This window comes from Anolis carolinensis, unplaced genomic scaffold (genome assembly GCF_035594765.1).
Source record: "Anolis carolinensis isolate JA03-04 unplaced genomic scaffold, rAnoCar3.1.pri scaffold_14, whole genome shotgun sequence".
NCBI lineage: Eukaryota > Metazoa > Chordata > Lepidosauria > Squamata > Dactyloidae > Anolis > Anolis carolinensis.
In genome coordinates this window covers 6,044,802-6,066,075 of record NW_026943825.1, presented here as the reverse complement: position 1 = coordinate 6,066,075, position 21,274 = coordinate 6,044,802, and the positions used below count along the sequence as shown (strand labels likewise).

General features: G+C 39.9%; 2 protein-coding genes across 4 annotated transcripts in view; one reads left to right on the top strand and one right to left on the bottom strand.

Annotated features, from left to right (window-relative positions):
• Nucleotides 1-12,914, bottom strand: part of rtn3 (reticulon 3) — a 38,800-nt gene extending 25,886 nt beyond the window's left edge. The window contains exons 1-2 of one of the 3 annotated variants that reach the window (XM_008123402.3): nucleotides 12,622-12,914; nucleotides 1,398-1,448 (exon numbers count right to left, since the gene is read on the bottom strand). In XM_008123402.3, coding sequence (XP_008121609.1) covers nucleotides 1,398-1,448; nucleotides 12,622-12,733 — 163 coding nt within the window. In that variant the 5' untranslated portion in view covers nucleotides 12,734-12,914. The remainder of the gene's footprint in view (nucleotides 1-1,397; nucleotides 1,449-12,621) is intronic. The other 2 variants (XM_008123403.3, XM_003229360.4) reach the window with 2 other exon arrangements.
• A 748-nt stretch (nucleotides 12,915-13,662) lies between these two features.
• atl3 (atlastin GTPase 3) overlaps nucleotides 13,663-21,274 on the top strand; it is a 24,469-nt gene continuing 16,857 nt past the window's right edge. Inside the window, exon 1 of the mRNA XM_008123401.3 lies at nucleotides 13,663-13,812. The gene's annotated coding sequence lies outside the window, so the exon portion shown is untranslated. The remainder of the gene's footprint in view (nucleotides 13,813-21,274) is intronic.

Sequence of the window (21,274 nt, the reverse complement as noted above, 5' to 3'; positions counted from 1 at the left end):
CGGTGGCCAACTATAGTCCGGCCCTCCAACGGTCTGAAGGATTGTGAACCGGCCTCCTGTTTAAAAAGTTTGGGGACCCCTGGGTTAAACCCTTGTGCCTACTGAACTGCCGATTTGAAGATGGAGTTTGCCAGTAAATGTAATGGTGTAGTGTGAAATAGTGCTTGGTAGTTTAAAGCTGTGTGTAATCTAGAAGTGAAGAGGTTAAATGCATCGAGTGAGAATGAACTGCTAGAGCAGTTTCCGGTTGCTAGCCGGTGGAGTGTTTTGAGATAAGTATGGAATGTTCACTCCTACAGCGTAGTTGAACAGAGTCCGGTGATGTCTGATCTGCTTTGTAAATAGTTGCAAATACTAAATATTGAGCCACTTTTGACAGCTAAACAAAGGAGTCTGAAGTTAAGTTATATTTCATGCATTCTGAGCAGACAGAATCATCAGAGGAGGAATTAAGACAGGGAAGGTGATTCGTCTCAATCCACAACTGACAGAGTTGCTGACCTGAAGGTTGGCTGGAATCTGCGAGATGGGGTGAACTCCCGTTTATCAGCTCTAGCTTGCAGGGACATGAGAGAAGCCTTCCAGCAGGATGGCAACACATTTGGGAGTCCCCTGGGCAACATCTCTGTAGATGGCCAATTCTCTCATACCAGAAGCGACTTGCAGTATGTTCTCAAGTCACTTCTGGCACAATAAAAAAGGACGGTAAATAAAGAGCAACACTCAAACAGGGGAATTCCAGGCAGGAAACAATCAGGGCCAGCTAACACCTCTCAACAGGTCTAGAGATACTGTTCTAGCGCCAACAAGCTAGATTTATCTGGGAAAACACACTAAACTAAATTGTGACAGATCCTAAAGAGCACCAGAAAATACACAGCCCTTTCCTTATGCTGAACCTCCTGGGCAAAATGATATCCAGAAAGTACATGCTTTGATTTTTACTCCTTTTTACAACCAAATCGCCATGACATCTGCCTCCCCAGAATTGATGGGAAATTATTCGTTTTTCAATCAATTTGTGGGCAATAATGTGTTTATAGACACTTCATGACTTCCTCTTTCTCAAAAAAAGCCCCATTGTGTCAATGGTGCGATAGAAAAATAAAGTTGTTATTATTATTATTATGTTGTTGTTGTACAAATGTGGCAGGTACAAAAACTGTACACTTAAAAAATTAATTCTAAAAGCTTGCCAGCAAAAGTCAGAAACTAGCAGTATCAGTCCACGAAAGCAGGACTGTATTGGATGTAGCTCAGCAAGCTGTTCTGAGATTAATTAGAGATTCTGCGAGATAAATGAAAAAATAAAATCTGAGATCTTTCCTGTCCCCAGTTACAGCCTCTTTCTCAACATTTTTCTTTGAGGAGGGTTACAAGAAAAATGACAGACTTGCCTTGTAAGGTCGAAAAGAGAGAGACAGGCTGAGAGGAAGAAACAAAGGAATCTGAAAGGAAAATACATAGGATGAGATTTGACAAGCCTGGAGTGGAGGAAAGAAGCATTTCGTTAATATAGCTTTGTAGAAAAGTTCTGGCTCTTGGCTACACCTTGCCCAGAGAATTAAAGGAACAGAACAGAGAGAAATCGGACATAGCTACTCACTCACCTGGACAAAAGGTTTGATGACATGCCTAAGAAAGTGAAGCCAAACAACATACGGTAATACCAGTTGGCTTAGAAGGAGAAAGATAACCTTGTCACTCAAAAATACCCACAATGCACGCTGCTGGAAGGTTTTATGGTGTCGTAAATGAGCTAAATTAGCCTCCCTGCATAAAGCAGTACCTAAATTTCCTACTGGACAGATGCAATTGTCTTTCGGGCTGCATAGGTTAACAGCAAGCTAGACTATTTAATGGTCGGGAGCTCAATCTGTCCTGGGCTGGCTTCAAACTCATACCTCACGGTCCGTAGTGATTTATTGCAGCAGGCTACTAACCAGCTGCGTCACAGCATTGCATATTATCAAAAAGTGTGGCAGTTTCTATTGTACAGTAGAGTCTCGCTTATCCAACCTTTGCTCATCCAGCGTTCTATATTATCCAACGTAATCTGCTTCCCACCTGGATCCAGAGCTGTTTCTTTAGGCAGAAACACACAGTGGGTCAACATGCCCAACAACAACACAAGTGCAGCTATGCTCCCAAACAAGTGGCAGACTTATTGGTGCTTAATTTGTAAAAATCATATCGTAATTTGACATTCAATAGGCTATTCCTTAATCCCTCCTTATTATCCAACATTTTCGCTTATCCAACGTTCTGCCGGCCTGTTTACGTTGGATAAGCAAGACTCTACTATATTTGGGACATCAAGAAAATGTTTAATTCTTACTGTCAATACAGAAAATCCAGTTTGCAGCTTAGCATAGAATGGCTAGAAAGGAGCGCCTCCCACACATTAATAAGCAATTGCACACTTTATGATTGAAATATCAAACGTAAACTACAGAACCAGTTAATCCAACCCTTAACAGACCTTGGCAGGTGACTCACATTTTCCACTCTAATTGTACTGAAAAGAGGAGGAGGAATCCGCTCCGAAACCTGATGTACCAGGTTGGGAATGGTTCTTGGCAAGTCCTCCGCCGCTGCTTCTCATGCCTCTCCTTTTCCAAATGCATCCCCAGCAGCACATTTCAACATCCGAGCTATTTAGCAACTAATGGACAGCAACTCTTCGCCTTAACAAAGCATGACAACAAGTTATGGTGTGCAGGAGGGGTGCCCCCCACTCTCTAATAAGCCTACTATAATCTTTTTGTAATGCATTTGCTAGCTCTGGCATGGCCCTTAGGAATAAAACAAACTTTATTTTGATTTACCAAACCCCATAAGAAGCATCCAAAGAGTGCAATATAGAGTTCTGGAGGGTTCTTTGTAAGATCTGCTCAAACTGGACCCCCAAGCTCAGGTTTGCATTTATTGGAGCTCTAAAAACCATGGAGACACTAGTAAAAATAAAAAAATTACAAAGCATGCCTTTACCTGTAACAGCTTCTCCTAGAGGACATGTAAGGCAAAGCAGGTGTTAACTACAGACGTGTTCGTCGTTGTTGCATATTGATACTGAACTCCTGGAGTCAATAGGCCTTTCTACAAGTTATTATTATTATCATTCCATGTACATTAATCAGCAATCTCCCAGGACAGTCATTCTAAACGTTTGTTTCCGCAGATGTTCTGAACTTCAGTTTCCAAAATGTATGACTATTATCCAAGGTAGATAGGGCTTCCAGAAGTCCTGGAGGACTATAGTTTGGAGCTACTTTTCTAGGACAACCCCTTTCACTAATAAGAAATTTCAAGTATATTTTGCTTAGAGCAGTTTTGTTGAACTCTTCTTCTTTGTGATGTTTTCTGAAGGGGAGACATGTTCTTCTATATATATAAAAATGTAATATGCATTTTTCCCATGGAGTAAACAACAAAACTACTGAACCAAATCACACCAAATTTAGTCACAAAAGACATAGTCATCCAATCTATGTCTTTCAATCAAAAAACCTAGAAAAATAAAATCCAAATTACAGAGGACGAGCTGTCCCCCCCCCCCCCCCCGGCTGCCAGTCAGAAAGGTAGGCTCCGCCCCTTTAGGCCCTGCATACTTCATGTCATAGCAACCCCCTCAGCCACAATGGTGCCTGGGGAACAGGCAGGGTTCACTTAGGCCTCTTCCATACTGCCTATAAATACAGATTATCTGATTTGAACTGGATTATATGGCAGTGTAGACACACGGCCCTTCCACACAACTATATAAGCCAGAATGCCAAGGCACATAATTCGCTCAATTCACATAATCCACAGTATCTGCTTTGACCTGGGTTATCTTGAGTACATACTTCCATATAATTCAATTCTGTGTTGATTTTATACAGTTGTGTAGAAGGGGCCTCATATAATCCAGTTCTAAGCAGATAATATAAGATTATAAATATCATATATAATAATTACTATGGGATAATAATACAGATAAATATAATCTCTAAAATCAGGACAGTAAATAAAGAGCAACACTCTGAAAACAGGGGAATTCCAGACAGGAAATAATCAGGGCTAGCTAACACCTCCCAACAAAAGATTCCCCCATGCAGGAAGCTGAGGAGGGAGAGAAGTAGTGTGTATTATCAGAGACATTATTATTACTCTTGTTATTAATATTATTATTACTGTGTCGCTGTGAACCATGAAAACAAACACAACCTGGCTCCAAACAAAAAGAAGGAACAACCAGAAATGTTGCATATTCACAAGCTTTAGGAAATAACATATACTAACTACCACTAATTCCTCAATACTTTATTTCCCATACCACCACACTTCCCCAGAGCAATGCGTGGCCGGGCTATAAAACCAAGGGCTGGCACATTAGTTGCGGATCACAGCAAAGCGCTCCATGTTATGATGGCGATGAGGATGCTTGTGGCTGAGACAAAGCTGGAAGCCTGCCTAGAATTGCCTTTGTGAAAAGTACAGTGTATTCCCAATGCACACGAGGGAGAAAGGGAGAGGAGGTTTTCAACTTGGTTGAACACAATTATGGTACCTTGCATAAGAGGAAACGCGTCCAAACCATCACTCAAGGGTTGTAACTAGCCTCCTGCCAGACATTAATAAAGCAGCTTAGAGTCCAATGTTGCTAATGAGTCCTTAATTTGTTCCAGAAGCACCAGCGAAACCTTTGTGTCCTTGCAAAGGTATTTTAAGCCAAGTTTCAAACCACACAGATTGGAAGCCACCTCAGTTTCCATACTCCTGGGGTTCTACCCAAATATAATATCAACCCAGCCATTTCCATGTGGCAGGTTGTTCCCAAGTCTTTGAATCATCTCAGCTTTTAAGAAATCCATGACACATTTACAGAACCTTGGCATCACCTGCACGTCGAAGCTGGTAGTGTTGTGCCAAATAATTTTCAAATTATGAGTTGGAACAATATTTGCAGGATCATGGACCTGGATCTCTTCCTAGCCCCAGAATAATATTTTCTTAGGTCAGCGTCATACCATTAACAATGTCCGACTAGCAAATTCCAGACCTTTGTTTCACTCCACTGCTTCAAATATTCCAATAAATGATGATCTAATACAACTGATCTCTGTGGGATGAGAACAAGTAATTAAACAAAACCTCTTACTAACGTACTCTCAGCCCTGCTCCAGAAATGTAACAAAAGGAAGAGGTAGAATAGGGTGGAATCCTTCATTATGCTGATTTATATACAGCACAGCTATTATTCCAACAAAATTTGCCCTGGCTGCTTCCTTATCTATGCTAATCGAGGTGTCCAAAGACAACCTCACAACAAAGGATTCCCCCAGGCAGGAAGCAGCTAGACTTTGAAACTGTAAGGCTATTCAGAGCTAATCAAGCTGGCCAATTGCAACATTCACACTTGCCTCAAGCAGACAAGAGTTCTCTCTACTACCCGAACATTCCACAGATACATAAAACCCCACTTGTCTAGTTTCCAACAGACCTCACAACCTCTGAGGATGCCTGCCATAGATGTGGGTGAAACGTCAGGAGGGAATGCTTCTGGAACATGGCCATACAGCCTGGAAAACTCACAGCAACCCAGTGATTCTGGCCATGAAAGTCTTCGACAACATATTACAAGTTGCTTTTATAAAAAGCCATACAGTACTTATTTGTCTGTGTATTTCAGCATCTGAAGGACCTAGTTTCCAACAAACTTCACAACCTTAAAATATTATATATTATACATTACATGTAATATTATTAATTGTTAGGAGAGAATGGCAAGCAGATGAGGCTGATGTTTTGGATTCCTGTGATCGTTCCCAGGCAACCAGGGAAGGTGAAAGAAGTGAAAGGCCAATTTCTCTTGAGAAAAGCTCTTCAGCCCATGGGGAGTTGTCCCAAGAAGCCAGATTAGGTTTGAGAATGGAGGGAGTGAAAAATAAACAAATTGGACATTCTTAGGGAATCCATGATAAGACTTTGAGGAACAGGTGCATTAGGCATGATTTCATGGCTACTTGGATAGACTTAAATTAAGTAGTGTTGGCTTCATGCCTCTCAGAGGAGACAACATTGCCATATGGGGTGGATTTATAATTATTATTATTATTATTATTATTATTATTATAATATACTATTATAATTGTATATTATATATACGTTATATTACTAATAATATTGCAGTATAGTGGTATAGTACAGTATTGTAACATATAATGCTAATATTGTGCCATGCTAATAATATAATATATTGTAAGTACAGTAGAGTCTCCCTTATCTAACACTCTGGATTATCCAACGCATTTTTGTAGTCAATGTTTTCAATACATCGTGATATTTTGGTGCTAAATTCATAAATACAGTAATTACAACATAACATTACTGTGCATTGAACTACATTTTCTGCCAAATTTGTTGTATAACATGATGTTTTGGTGCTTAATTTGTAAAATCATAACCTAATTTGATGTTTAATAGGCTTCTCCTTATTATCCAACATATTCGCTTATCCAACATTCTGCTGGCCCGTTTATGTTGGATAAGTGAGACTCCACTGTATATTGTAAGTACATATAATTTGTAAGTTGCTCTGAGTCCCCTTCGGGGTGAGAAGGGTGGGATAGAAATGCGGTAAAGCAATAAATAAAATGAAATAAACCTCTGAGGATGCCTGCCATAGATGTGGTGAAACGTCAGGAGGGAACGCTTCTGGAAAACGGCCATATGCCTGGAAAACTCACAGCAACCCATGTTATGATTGCCACTGTTATTTTTTTGTATCTGTCTTGGGAAATTTTGGCTAGGGGAGGCAAAACATAAAGGCTTCAAATACAATAGCATCCTTCCTCCCCTTTCAAACTGAAAATAAACTATGTATCTGGAAACCTTTCCCCAGAGAGGGAAATGATGGGAGCTTCAGACAAAAACAACATCCCTTCTTGATCGATCCAAATCACAACCAAAACACAGTGGATCATTTGCAAACCCTATCTGACCTCAATTCTACAGACGAAATATGGACCACACAGAAGAGGTTTGCTTACTCCTCGAGACTACAAAGCATCTATGACTGAGAATGTAAAGAAAGGCCTGACAGGTGGGAGATATAAAAATACAACAGAGGATCTGTTGCACAGGAAGATGGCATCTTCATTGAAACACTGCTGCTACAAATTGACGCATAACAGATACTAGACTAATGTGGCAATGAGAAGAGAGTGGTCAGGAATGGACAAACAAAACACACTTTTAAAAATTGTATCCCACAGCTGTGGCGCTTGCAAACGCATGGCTATTGTCTGATGGCAAGAGAAGACTGTCCCTTTAAGGCATAGTCACCTGGTGCATGTTTTTCAGCCTCGGAAAGGCATCTGCAGTGCAGCTTTTTGCAAGAAAGAAGGGCTGCTTCTAAAGACAAGATGCTATCTACTTTCCAGTTACTAGAAAATACAGGGTATGTTTAAATAGTGTCATTGTTGCGCCTGGTGTTTTTCCCAGTCCCTTCTATAATTGCAATATGTACCATGAAATGAAATTATTTGGCACAAATAATATTACAGTGCAGATTTTTGCAAGAAAGAAGGGCTGCTTCTAGTTCTCAGAAGGCAGCCTAAAGACAAGATGCTATCTATCCCTTCCAGTTACTAGAAAATATGGGGTATATTTAAATACAATAGAGTCTTGCTTATCCAACATAAATGGGCTGGTAGAACATTCAATAAACAATAATGTTGGATAGTAAGGAGGGATTAAGGAAAAGTCAATTAAATGTCAAATTACGTTATCTATATATACATTTAAAATGGAATGTGCATAATTAGGACTGAGTTAACAACAAAACCATTGGGCCAAATCACACCAAATTTGGCCACAAAATTAATCACTTTCCAAGGAGTGACCATCCAAAAAAAGGAAGAAAAGAAAACACCATGCCCGTATGTAGAAAGCAGCCAGGCTTTTAAGCTGCAAGACTATTCAGTGCCATTTCAGCTGGCCAAACAAGGATTCCCCTACAAAGGAAGTAGCCAGGCTTCAAAATGGCTCTTTGATTAAGGGTTCTGCTCCAGCTCGCCAGACAAGGATTCCCCTAGGTATAACACAGCCAGGCATTGAAGCTGCAAGGCTATTCAGTGCAATTCAACCAGATCAACAAAGGATTAACCTTGGTAGAAGGCGGTCAGGCTTTGAACCAGCAATACTACTCTGTACTATTGAAATTGACCAACCAAAGATTCCCCTAGGTAGCAAGCAGCAAGGCTTTGAAGCAGCTAGGCTATTCATTGCAATTCTAGCAGCCCAAACAACCATTCCCCTAAAATTCAAGTACCCAGGCTTCCAAGCAGCAAGCCTATTCCGTTGCATTCCAGCTCACTAAACAAGGATTCCCATAAGAAAAAAACGGCCAGGCTTTGAGGCTGCAAGGCTATTCACGGCTATTCCACCTGGCCAATAAAGAATTCCCATTAGTTTTGTGGACAGATTTGGAGTGATTTGGCCCAGTGGCTCTGTTGTTAACTCGGTCCTAATTATGCACATTACATTTTATATATATACTAGCTGTGCCCGGCCACACATTGCTGTGGTATAATCCTAAATGGGGTTTTCTTCATGGCATTAAAGGTGGTCTAGAAAAGATTCCCCTAGGCATGAAGTGGCCAGGTTTTGAAGCTGCAAGGCTATTTTTTAATGGTCACTTATTGGAAACAGTATTGTGGCCAAATTTGGTGTGATTTGGCCCAGTGGTTTTGTTGTTAATTTGGTCCTAATTATGAACATTACATATATATATATATATATATATATATATATATATATATATATAGATGATGATGATTATTATTATTAGCAATATCTATATCCCGTCCTTCTCACGCCAAAAGGGACTCAGGGCGGCTTACAAGTTATATGTACATAGAATATATTATATTATTAACATAGCACAATATAAGCATTATATATTACTATATTGTACTATACCACTATATTGCAATATTATTAGCAATATTACATGTAATATAAAATATACAATTTATATATAAAACTGATAATGAGAGCCTAAAGGCAAACCCAGCCAGCATTCCTTCCAAGCAGAGAAAAACGATTGCACAAAATGCACGGTGAAATAAAAAATGGAGCAGGCAGACGCCTCCCTATTTCCACCTTCTTCTACCTTGGGCGCAACTCCTTTCCCAACCTCCAGCCCATCTGGTGGTTTTTTTTTTCTAATACTAAGTAAGCGGTTCCATTCAGAGCAGGCAGAAAAAGGTACCAAAATAATAATAATAACAACAACAACAACAAAGCCATATCCGGCCAATTCTATGCAATAATGTCCTGCAATTCTACAACCCGCAAAGCTTGCAACGGGAAGAACACACTCAACAACCCAAGCATCCTCCCTTCCTTAAGAATCCCCCCCCCCCACCCTTAATATCAGCCAATGCCAAGATTTTCCACTGCATCATGCTTGAGGATAAAACTGCAAGGCACCTTAAATGGAGGAAGCCACCGTTTACAAAAAGACTAATTCTGTCCACCTTCGGAGAGATGGGAGGCAATGTACAATTTTTTTATTATTATTATTTCTGGAAATAAATTGCACAGGGAATGCATTTAAATTGCATCCCCCTCACACTGCTATTGCTGATAGCGCTGTCACTAGACACCCACACACATTGCCTTGGCTCCCATGTTTTGCAAAAGCGCTCAAGGTTTTTCCAAAGCACCACACCCAATACACCCCTCCCCTCATTTGCCTGCTTTCTGTCCTTCATCCTGCTATAAACCTTATGCAATTTGATGCACTCTGTACCTTTTAATACATTATTGTGTCAGTGTGTAAGCTCCAACCTTCACTTGCCCTACCCATTAATCCTCTTGCACTCATATGTATATTTCTGGGACACCCAGCAACAGTGGACATCAAATCACTTTCATTCTAAGTATCATTTTCACCCAAAACAAGTTCCAAAAAGGATCTGCCACACCCTTCCCTTCTTTGAAGTTGCAAATGCAATTTGGCCTTATGGTGCTCATGTGAACAGACCAGATTACAATTATTATAATAGCATTTGTCATTTCCTAGGTTTTTTGCAGCATCCCCTGCTTAATCTGGTATGAATTTACCCTAATCATGATAGTCTTAGTAGGATTTTCAAATATTCACAGTGCAGTGGGTTGCTGTGAGTTTTCTGTGCCGTATTGGGCATGTTCCAGAAGCATTCTCTCCTGACGTTTCGCCCCCATCTATGGCAGGCATCCTCAGAGGTTGTGAGGTCTGTTGGAAACGAGGCAAGTGGGGTTTATATATTGTGCAGGGTGGGAGAAAGAACTCTTGTCTTTTTGAGGCAGGCGTGAATGTTGCAATTAGCCACCTTGATAAACACTAAATGCAAATAATATATTGTATGTACATTTGATTTGTAAGCTGCTCTGGGTCCCCTTCGGGGTGAGAAGAACAGGATATAAATAAATTAAATGTTGCAATTGGCCATCTTGATTAGAATTGAATGGCCTTGCAGCTTCAAAGCCTGCCTGCTTCCTACCTGGGGAATCCTTTGTTGAGAGGTGCTAGCTGGCCCTGATTGTTTCTTGTCTGGAATTCCTCGCTTTTTGAGTGTTGTTCTTTCTTTACTGTCCTGATTCTAGAGTTTTTTTTAATACTGGTAGCCAGATTTTGTTCATTTTCATGGTTCCCTCCTTTCTGTTGAACTTGTCCATATGCTTGTGGATTTCAATGGCTTCTCTGTGTCATTTTGACATGGTGGTTTGTTAAGAGTGATCCAGCATTTCTATTTTCCCCGATAATGTGCTGTGTCCAGGTTGGTCCATCAAGTGCTCTGCTTTGGCTGACTTCTGTAGCTGCATTAGTCTGCAATGTCTTTCATATTCCTCGATTCAGCGTAACAAAGGATTCTCCCAGGCATGAAGCAGCCAGGCTTAGAAAATGCAAGGCTTTTCAATGCTAATCAAGATGGCCAAGTGCAATGCTCACACTTGCCTCCAACAGACAAGAGTTCTTTCTCCCACCCTGGATATTATTCCACAGGTATATAAACCCCACTTGCCTAGTTTCCAACAAACTTCACAACCTTATAACATTATATATCACATGTAATAATATTAATAATATAACAGTATAGTGGTATAGTACAGTATAATAATATATAATGCTAATATTATGACATACTAATAATATAATATGCTGTACATACATTTAATATTGATAATAATATTGCAATGTCTTACATTATAATACTAATACAATAAAATAACATTATATATTACATGTAATATTAATAAAATTACAGTATAGTGGTATAGTACAGTATAATAATATAAGTAAAAGGTTTCCCCTGACGTTAAGTCCAGTCATGTCTGACTCTGGGGGTGGGTGCTCATCTCCATTTCTAAGCCGAAGAGCTGGCGTCGTCCGTAGACACCTCCAAGGTCATGTGGCCACTGGCATGACTGCATGGAGCGCCATTACATACATATAATATTGATAATAATATTGCAATGTCTTACATTATAATACCAATACAATAAAATAATAGTATTAATATTATAACAGTACAGAGGTATAGTGCAGTATAATAATATATAATGCTAATATTATGACATACTAATATTAATGCAATACAATAACATTAATTATATATTAAATGTAATATTACTAATAATATTACCATATAATGATATAGTGCAATATAGTATTTTAATGCTTATATTGTGCTATGCTAATAATATATTGTATGCACATTTGATTTGTAAGCCGCTCTGAGTCCCATCTGGGGTGAGAAGAGCGGCATATAAATGTAGTAAATAAATAAATAAATAATATTATAATGGATACAACATTATACTACTAATAATACAATATAACAATATTAATGATATATTATATATTAAATGTATTATTACTAATAATATTACCATATAATGATATAGTGCAATATAGTATTTTAATGCTTATATTGTGCTATGCTAATAATATATTGTATGTACATTTGATTGGTAAGCTGCTCTGAGTCCCATCTGGGGTGAGAAGAGCAGGATATAAATGTAGTAAATAATTAATAAATGTGTGTGTACACATATATTACATGTACTATTACTAACAATATTACAGTATAGTGGTATAGTTCAGTAGAATAATATACACTGCCAATATTGTGCTATGCTAATAACATAATATATTGCATGTACATATGAGTCCCCTTTGGGGTGAGAAGGGTGGGATACAAATGTGGTAAATAAATAAATAAATAAAACAAAATAAACCTCTGAGGGTGCCTGCCATAGATGTGGGAGGAATGTCAGGAGAGAATGCTTCTGGAGCATGGCCATACTGCCCAGAAAACTCACAGCAACCCAGTGATTCCGGCCAGGAAAGCCTTCGACAACACATCAAAAAGCTTGACTTATCGTGACTAGCTGAAATTCCTGGCTGAGTCCCAATTTACAAGCAAGGTGTGCATTTTCTGATCCAGGGGATGGTATGCCTTTAAGAGTTTTTCCCCGTTATGCCCCGCCCACTCCTCCTCCTCCCTCGCGCCCACCAGCCCTCCGGCTGTTCCCGTCACCCTCCCGCCGGCTGTTCCTTTCCTCTCGCCACCCCCCTCCTCTTACCAGCGCAAGATTGGTGGGACCCGGACCCTTTGAGGTCTCGTCCGCCCGGTTCCGAAGAGCCGCTCCCGGCAGAGGAAGAAATATACGGAGACTGGGTAGCAGGCTCAGCCATTTCGTCGGAAGGGGAGAGGGGGAAAAACGCCTCAAACCGTACAAAGCTTCCTCTATGAGCGTCCGCCCCTCTCAACGGACAGGCGCCGACTGACAAGAACGAAAGAAGCAAGGAGGCAACTGAGCATGCGCAATAGCGCGAGGAAGGGAGGAAAAAAGGGGGGGAAACTGGGCGGGCGTGTCGCGCAGGCGCACAACCGAGAGGCGTGTTTTGGGCGGCTCGAAACGCCCTCCCGCTCCGCCCTCCCTCCCTCCCTTCTACGCATGCGCACGACAAACTTGGGGCGAGTGTTTTAGTCAGCGCGTGACACTGAAAGGCCGCCTTGTGACGTATGCGCCTGCGCGGTCCGGTGGCCAGACATTGTTGAGGAGGAATGGAATAAACCATTCTGAAAAGGGGGGGGGGGACGAGTTTTTTTTTAATGGAATCTTTGAAATCAATTCTACAAAATAAACACTATTGTTTTGTCTTAACCAGAATGGCTACTTTTAAAAAACATGTTCTCCAAATACTTATTATTTAATATCAGTTTAATATCCCTGACTTAACAGTGGACTGACCCAACCTTAAAAGTCTAGGCTTGTTGATTTGTATCACCAAGGCTCCTCCATGGCCTAATGGATCAGGCCCTTCAGGATCCAAATTAAAATTATTGTTAGGACTAAATAAAAGGCCTGAATGATGAGGAGAAGGACTTATTGATAACAAGAAGAAAGGAGCGCTGATAACAATAGTGAGAAAATAAACAAAGCTGGGGACTACATCTCCCAGCATGCCCTTCGCCAGCCGCGCTCCTAATAGCCGTTGCAACGGACTCCCTCTGGCGGGAGACTCCGCCTCTTCTGAGGGGCCGCAAAGGTTGCCGGGAGTCGTGGTTCGCAGCCGTCCCTGGTTCGGCCTCCTCGGGTGAGGGGCGGAGCTAAAAGGACTACAGTTCCCGGCATGCTTTGGTGCTCTTAATCCCCTCCCTTCGCTCCTTGGGCTCTGCTGGGATGGGAGCGGGGCGGGAAGCAGGCGGCGCCCTCGGGTCACTTCTTCGTCGGCGGCAGCTGCGAAAGGCTTCAAGCTGGAGGCGGCCGGTAAGCCTTGGAGGTCTCTACTATGCGATTGGTATCTACACTGTGGAATCGATGCGGTTTGGCACCGCTTTAACTGCCGGGCCTCGCTGCTATGGGATCCTGGAAACGACAAGTCCCACAAGTTCTGTGATGTTTGGATTCTAGGGGATCTGGAAGTTGTAGTTTGGCAGAAGGGGCTGAGGATCTTGGGAAACTACAACTCACACGGTTGCTGTGATTTTAAGTGCTGGGGAATCTGGGAGTTGTAGTTTCCCAAGGCACCAAAATCCTTAGGCAGAAAGGGCTGAGGACCTTAGGAAACTACAACTCCCACAAGTTCTATGATTTTTGAATGCTAGGGGATCTGGAAGTTGTAGTTTAGCAGAAGGGCTGAGGACCTTAGGAAACTACAATTCCCACGGTTGCTGTGATTTTTAAGTGCTGGGGAATCTGGGAGTTGTAGTTTCCCAAGGCACCAAAATCCTTAGGCAGAAAGGGCTGAGGACCTTAGGAAACTACAACTCCCACAAGTTCTATGATTTTTAAATGCTAGGGAATCTGGGAGTTGTAGTTTCCCAAGGCACCAAAACCCTTTGGCAGAACGAGCTGAGGACCTTAGAAAACTACAACTCCCACAAGTTCTGTGATTTTTTTTAAATGCTAGGGAATCTGGGAGTTCTAGTTTCCCAAGGCACCGAAATCCTTAGGCAGAAAGGGCTGAGGACCTTAGGAAACTACAACTCCCACGAGTGCTATGATTTTAAAATGCTAGGGAATCTGGGAGTTGTAGTTTCCCAAGGCACCGAAATCCTTAGGCAGAAAGGGCTGAGGACCTTGGGAAACTACAACTCCCACGAGTTCTATGATTTTTGAATGCTAGGGGATCTGGAAGTTGTAGTTTAGCAGAAGGGGCTGAGGACCTTGGGAAACTACAACTCCCACAAATTCTGTGATTTTAAGTGCTGTTAAATCTGGGAGTTCTAGTTTCCCAAGGCACCAAAACCCTTAGGCAGAAAGGGCTGAGGACCTTGGGAAGCTACAATTCCCATGAGTTCTATGATTTTAAATGCTAGGGGATCTGGAAGTTGTAGTTTGGCAGAAGGGGCTGAGGACCTTGGGAAACTACAACTCCCAAAAGTCCTGTGATTTTTAAATGCTAGGGGATCTGGGAGTTGTAGTTTGGCAGAAGGGGCTGAGGAGTTTGGGAAACTACAACTCCCACGGTTGCTGTGATTTTTAAGTGCTAGGGATTCTGGGAGTTCTAGTTTCCCAAGGCACTAAAAACCCTTGGGCAGAAAGGGCTGAGGACCTTAGGAAACTACAACTCCCATGAGTTCTATGATTTTTAAATGCTAGGGAATCTGGGAGTTGGAGTTTCCCAAGGCACTAAAACTCTTAGGCAGAAAGGTCTGAGGACCTTGGGAAACCACAACTCCCACATGTTCTGTGATTTCTAAATGCCAGGGAATCTGGGAGTTGTAGTTTCCCAAGGCACCAAAACCATTTGGCAGAAAGGGCCGAGGACCTTAGGAAACTACAACTCCCACAAGTTCTATGATTTTTGAATGCTAGGGGATCTGGAAGTTGTAGTTTAGCAGTAGGGCTGAGGACCTTAGGAAACTACAATTCCCACGGTTGCTGTGATTTTTAAGTGCTAGGGATTCTGGGAGTTCTAGTTTCCCAAGTCACTAAAACCTCTAGGCAGAAAGGGCTGAGGACCTTAGGAAACTACAACTCCCACGAGTGCTATGATTTTTAAATGCTAGGGAATCTGGGAGTTGTAGTTTCCCAAGGCACCAAAACCTTTTGGCAGAACGAGCTGAGGACCTTAGAAAACTACAACTCCCACAAGTTCTGTGATTTTTTTTAAATGCTAGGGAATCTGGGAGTTGTAGTTTCCCAAGGCACCGAAATCCTTAGGCAGAAAGGGCTGAGGACCTTGGGAAACTACAACTCCCACGAGTTCTATGATTTTTGAATGCTAGGGGATCTGGAAGTTGTAGTTTGGCAGAAGGGGCTGAGGACCTTGGGAAACTACAACTCCCAAAAGTCCTGTGATTTTTAAATGCTAGGGATTCTGGGAGTTCTAGTTTCCCAAGGCACTAAAAACCCTTGGGCAGAAAGGGCTGAGGACCTTAGGAAACTACAACTCCCATGAGTTCTATGATTTTTAAATGCTAGGGAATCTGGGAGTTGGAGTTTCCCAAGGCACTAAAACTCTTAGGCAGAAAGGTCTGAGGACCTTGGGAAACCACAACTCCCACATGTTCTGTGATTTCTAAATGCCAGGGAATCTGGGAGTTGTAGTTTCCCAAGGCACCAAAACCATTTGGCAGAAAGGGCCGAGGACCTTGGGAAACTCCCAAAGCCCAGGATCCCATAGCATTTAAAATCATGCGCCGTTGAAGTTGTAATTTCCCAAGGTCTCTAACTCACTGTCGGCCACCAAAAAACCTTTGGCAGAACGGGCTAAAGGCTACGGGAAACTGCAACTCCCAGAATCCCATAGCTTTTGAAGTCATGAGCCATTGAAGTTGTAGTTTCCCAAAGTCTTTTTAATAATAATAATAATAATAATAATAATAATAATCACACAGTCCTAGACACTTGGGAAGTGTTCGACTTGTGATTGTGTGATATGAAATCCAGCATATCTATCTTGTTTGCTGTGTCATAATAAAATAATAATAATAATAATAAAACTTTATTTATACCCCCGCCACCATCTCCCCGCGGGGACTCGGGGCGGCTTACATGGGGCAGAGGCCCAAACAACATAGAACAAAACATAGGCAACATACAATACAAATCACACTATAAAAAGATAAAACAGTAATACAATATATCAATTAAAACAAAAATACAGCCATCAAAACCCTTTGGCAGAAAGGCCTCGGGGAAACTACAACTTCTGGGACTTTTGGGGTGCTATATTATCCTGGGAGTTGTAATTTTACGAAGTTTTTAGCCTTCTCAGCCCAAGAGGATGAGTGCCTCACCAAAGTGGTACTTTATCATTATTATTATTATTATTATTATTATTTATGCTGTAAAGTAAGTGTTCGAGTGCAGCTACAGCAGGCATGGGCAAACTTCGGCCCTCCAGGTGTTTGGACTACAACTCCCACAATTCCTAGCCGCCGGTAGGCGGCTAGGAATTGTGGGAGTTGTAGTCCAAACACCTGGAGGGCCGAAGTTTGCCCACATGCTTGATCTACAGAATACAATGTCTATAGACTTCCTTCCTAGGATTGCATAGCATTGGCTGCCAAAGCAGCGTCAAACTGCATTAATTCTACAGTGTAGATGCCTCCTTGGCATCGGGCTATTGGTGGCGACATTTTTTCTAGGAAATTGGCTGCTTCTTAGGTGTCGCTTAAATTGCAACAAGTCCCGATCTTGCATATGTGTCATTGCATTCTCTAAATAGATGCCTTGACTAGTATTTCAACATATTTCTCCGTCGCTCCCAGGCTGATGCTATCATCCCAGGTCCGATTTAAGATTACAGAGAAGAAAGCTCTGGACTTGTATGATTTAAAAAAATAATATATATAATATAATATATTTTACTAGCTGTGCCCAGCCACGCGTTGCTCTGGCGAAGTATGGTGGTATGGGAAATTAAGTATTGAGGAATTGGTGGTAGTTAAGGTAAAGGGTCCCCTGGGCTGAGTGGGTTGCTAGGAGAACAAGTGAGCGGAGCTTAGCCTTCTAACGGGCAGCAATTGGATAAAAACAATTATTCCTCTCCCTCTAATTAGGACTTTATTTTTCTTTTCTTTTTGCTGTATCAACCTAGAGGCATGGATGAGGGGTTGTGATGTAAATTTTTGAGGTTGTGGGGTGTTTACTTTTGTTGTTTTGTCCGTTGCCGTGATGCCATCACTCTTTTACATATATAGATTATATTTTTCAGAATATACTCAAGTATAAGCCAACCCGAATATAAGCCAAGGCACCTAATTTTACCACAAAAAAACCTGGGAAAACATTGACTCCAGTATAAGCCGAGGGTGGTAAATTTCAGAAATAAAAATAGATCCCAATAAAATTACATTAATTGAGGCATCGGTAGGTTAAATGTGTTTGAATATTTACATAACGTTCAAATTTAAGATAAGACTGTTCAACTCTGATTAAATCATTATACTCATCTTCTTCAATGTAAATGTGCTTATGTATCCTTTTAATAATAATAGAGTAAAATAATACATATAATAATAATAAAATACAGGAAAATAATACATGTAATAATAAATACAGGAAAATAATAAATGCAATAATAATAATAAGATCAGAGTGAAATAATAAATGTATTAATAATAATAATAAAAAACAGAGTAAAATAAATGTAATAGAAGCAACAATAATAGAGAAAAATAATAAATGTAATACTGTACATGTAATACAACATAAGAATATTAATTATATATTATATTTTACATGTAATATTACTAATAATATTACAATAAATTGATATAGTACAATATAGTAATTTATTGCCAGTATTGCACTATGCTAATAATATAATATTGTATGTAAATTTAATTTGTAAGCCACTCTGAGTCCCCTTCGGGGTGAGAAGGGTGGCATATAAATGTAGCAAATAAATAAATAATAGAGTAAAATAATAAATGCAATAATAATAAGATCAGAGTGAAATAATAAATGTATTATTAATAATAATATAAACAAAGTAAAATAAATGTAATAGAAGCAACAATAATAGAGAAAAATAATAAATGTACCATATATTCTCGAGTATAAGCTGACCCAAATATAAGCCAACCAAGATCCTCACCTGAGTATAAGCCGAGGGTTTTTTTTTGTCTTAAAAAAGGGGCTGAAAAACTAGGCTTATATTCGAGTATATACAGTAAATGTAATAGAAGCAACAATAATAGAGAAAAATAATAAATGTAATAATACCAATAATAATAGAGAAAATAATAAATGTACCATATATTCTCGAGTATAAGCTGAAACAATAGGCATTGACAAAATTACAATCTGCCAACTGCAAAAGGCCACCCTCCGAAATTTATTATTATTATAAACACAGGAAAATAATACATGTAATAATAAATAGAGTAAAATAATAAATGTAATAATAATATCAGAGTGAAATAATAAATGTATTAATACTGTAATAATAGAGTAAAATAAATGCAATAGTAGCAACAATAATAGAGAAAAATAATAAATGTAATACCAATAATAATAGAGAAAAATAATAAATGTAATACCAATAATAATAGAGAAAATAATAAATTTACCATATATTCTCGAGTATAAGCTGACCCAAATATAAGCCAACCAGGATCCTCACCCGAGTATAAGCCGAGGGTTTTTTTTTTTTTCAGTCTTAAAAAAAGGGCTGAAAAACTAGGCTTATACTTGAGTATATACAGTAGGTTATGATTTTACAAATTAAGCACCAAAACATCATGTTATACAACAAATTTGACAGAAAAAGTAGTTCAATGAGCAGTAATGTTATGTAGTAATTACTGTATTTACGAATTTAGCACCAAAATATCATGATATATTGAAACCATTGACTACAAAAATGCCCTGGATAATCCAGAAGCTTGGATAAGGGAGTCTTGGATAATTAAGACTCTACTGCACTATTATTATTAAACTTTACAAGCCTAATATAAAGGAAACAGCCAACTCCAAGACCCTCAACAAACTCCTTCTCCTCCGCAAATCTGCCCACACACTGTCTATGATTACCGCTACCTGGGCTAGAAAGATCTGTATTATTTTATTGATGTACTAGCTGTGCCCGGCCACACGTTGCTGTGGCGAAGTATGGTGGTATGGGAAATAAAGTATTGAGAAATTGGTGATAGTTAAGGTAAAGGGTAAAGGTTTTACCTTACATTAAGTCCATTATAAATGGGTTATATAGCTGTGTGGAAGGGCCTTGAGTCTACACTGCCATCTAATCCAGTTAAAATCTGATAATCTGTATTTTATAGGCAGTGTGGAAGAGGCCTAAGTGAGGCCTAACTCTGCCTGTCCCCTGGGCTGAGTGGGTTGCTAGGAGACCAAGTGGACGGAGCTTAGCCTTCTAACTGGCAGCAATTGGATAAAAACAATTATTCTTCTCCCTCTAATTAGGACTTTATTTTTCTTTTCTTTTTGTTGTATCAACCTAGAGGCGTGGATGATGGGTTGTGTTGTCAATTTTCGAGGTTGTGGAGTGTTTAGTTTTGTTGTTTTGGTGGTCGCCAGGATTCCATCACTCTTATATATATATATAGATTTGGTGTATTTGTAAGCCTCCTTTCCACCATTGAGGAAGTCATACCTGGGAGGTGGATCAGATGAAAGATTGTGCTTACTGTCTCAAGCGAATTTAGGCCAGGCTTCGCTCCCTCACTGGCCAAGCAAATGCTCAACACAAAAGCACATTCATATTTCTCAGCCACCAGGATTCGCAAGCATTAATGCCCCGAGTACTGACAGTAATGCACACAGCCCTTGTGACTCCAAAAGCTCCAGTCTTATGATAGCCTTTATCCTCTACAAATTGGTCTAACCTTAGAATACATAGAAGAATATTAAATGAGTATTTAGGCATGTATTGATGATAATGTCTCGCCCTCTGCACAGGTACTCAAATGCCTTTGGAGGACAAAGTACCCATACCTCCCTTAGTTATGTATGCATGAGTATTATCTGGGAAATCTAGGCACATTGGGAGACCTACTGTATATACTCGAGTATAAGCCTAGATTTTCAGCCCTTTTTTTAAGACTGAAAAAGCCCCCCTCGGCTTAGACTCGGATGAGGGTCCTGGTTGGGTTATATTTGGGTCAGCTTATACTCGAGAATATATGGTACATTTATTATTTTTCTCTATTATTATTGGTATTACATTTATTATTTTTCTCTATTATTACTGGTATTACATTTATTATTTTTCTCTATTATTGTTGCTACTATTGCATTTATTTTACTCTATTATTACAGTATTAATACATTTATTATTTCACTCTGATATTATTATTACATTTATTATTTTACTCTATTTATTATTACATGTATTATTTTCCTGTGTTTATAATAATAATAAATTTCGGAGGGTGGCCTTTTGCAGTTGGCAGATTGTAATTTTGCCAATGCCTATTGTTTCCAAATGCTGGCTGAGATCTTTTGGCACGGCAGCCAGTATGCCCATATTATTATTATTATTATTATTATTATTATTATTATTATTATTATTATTTGTTGTTGTTGTTGTTGTTGTTGTTGTTGTTGTTGTTGTTGTGTTTTGATTTCATGGCCGGAATCACTGGGTTGCTGTGAGTTTTCCGTACCCTCTGGCCATGTTCCGGAAGCATTCTGTCCTGATGTTTTGCCACACCTATAGCAGGCATCCTCATAGGTTGTGAGTTCTGTTGGAAACTAGGCAAGTGGGATTTATATTGTTTTATGAAGGGAGGTTTGCCTGTATTGAGGGGTCTTC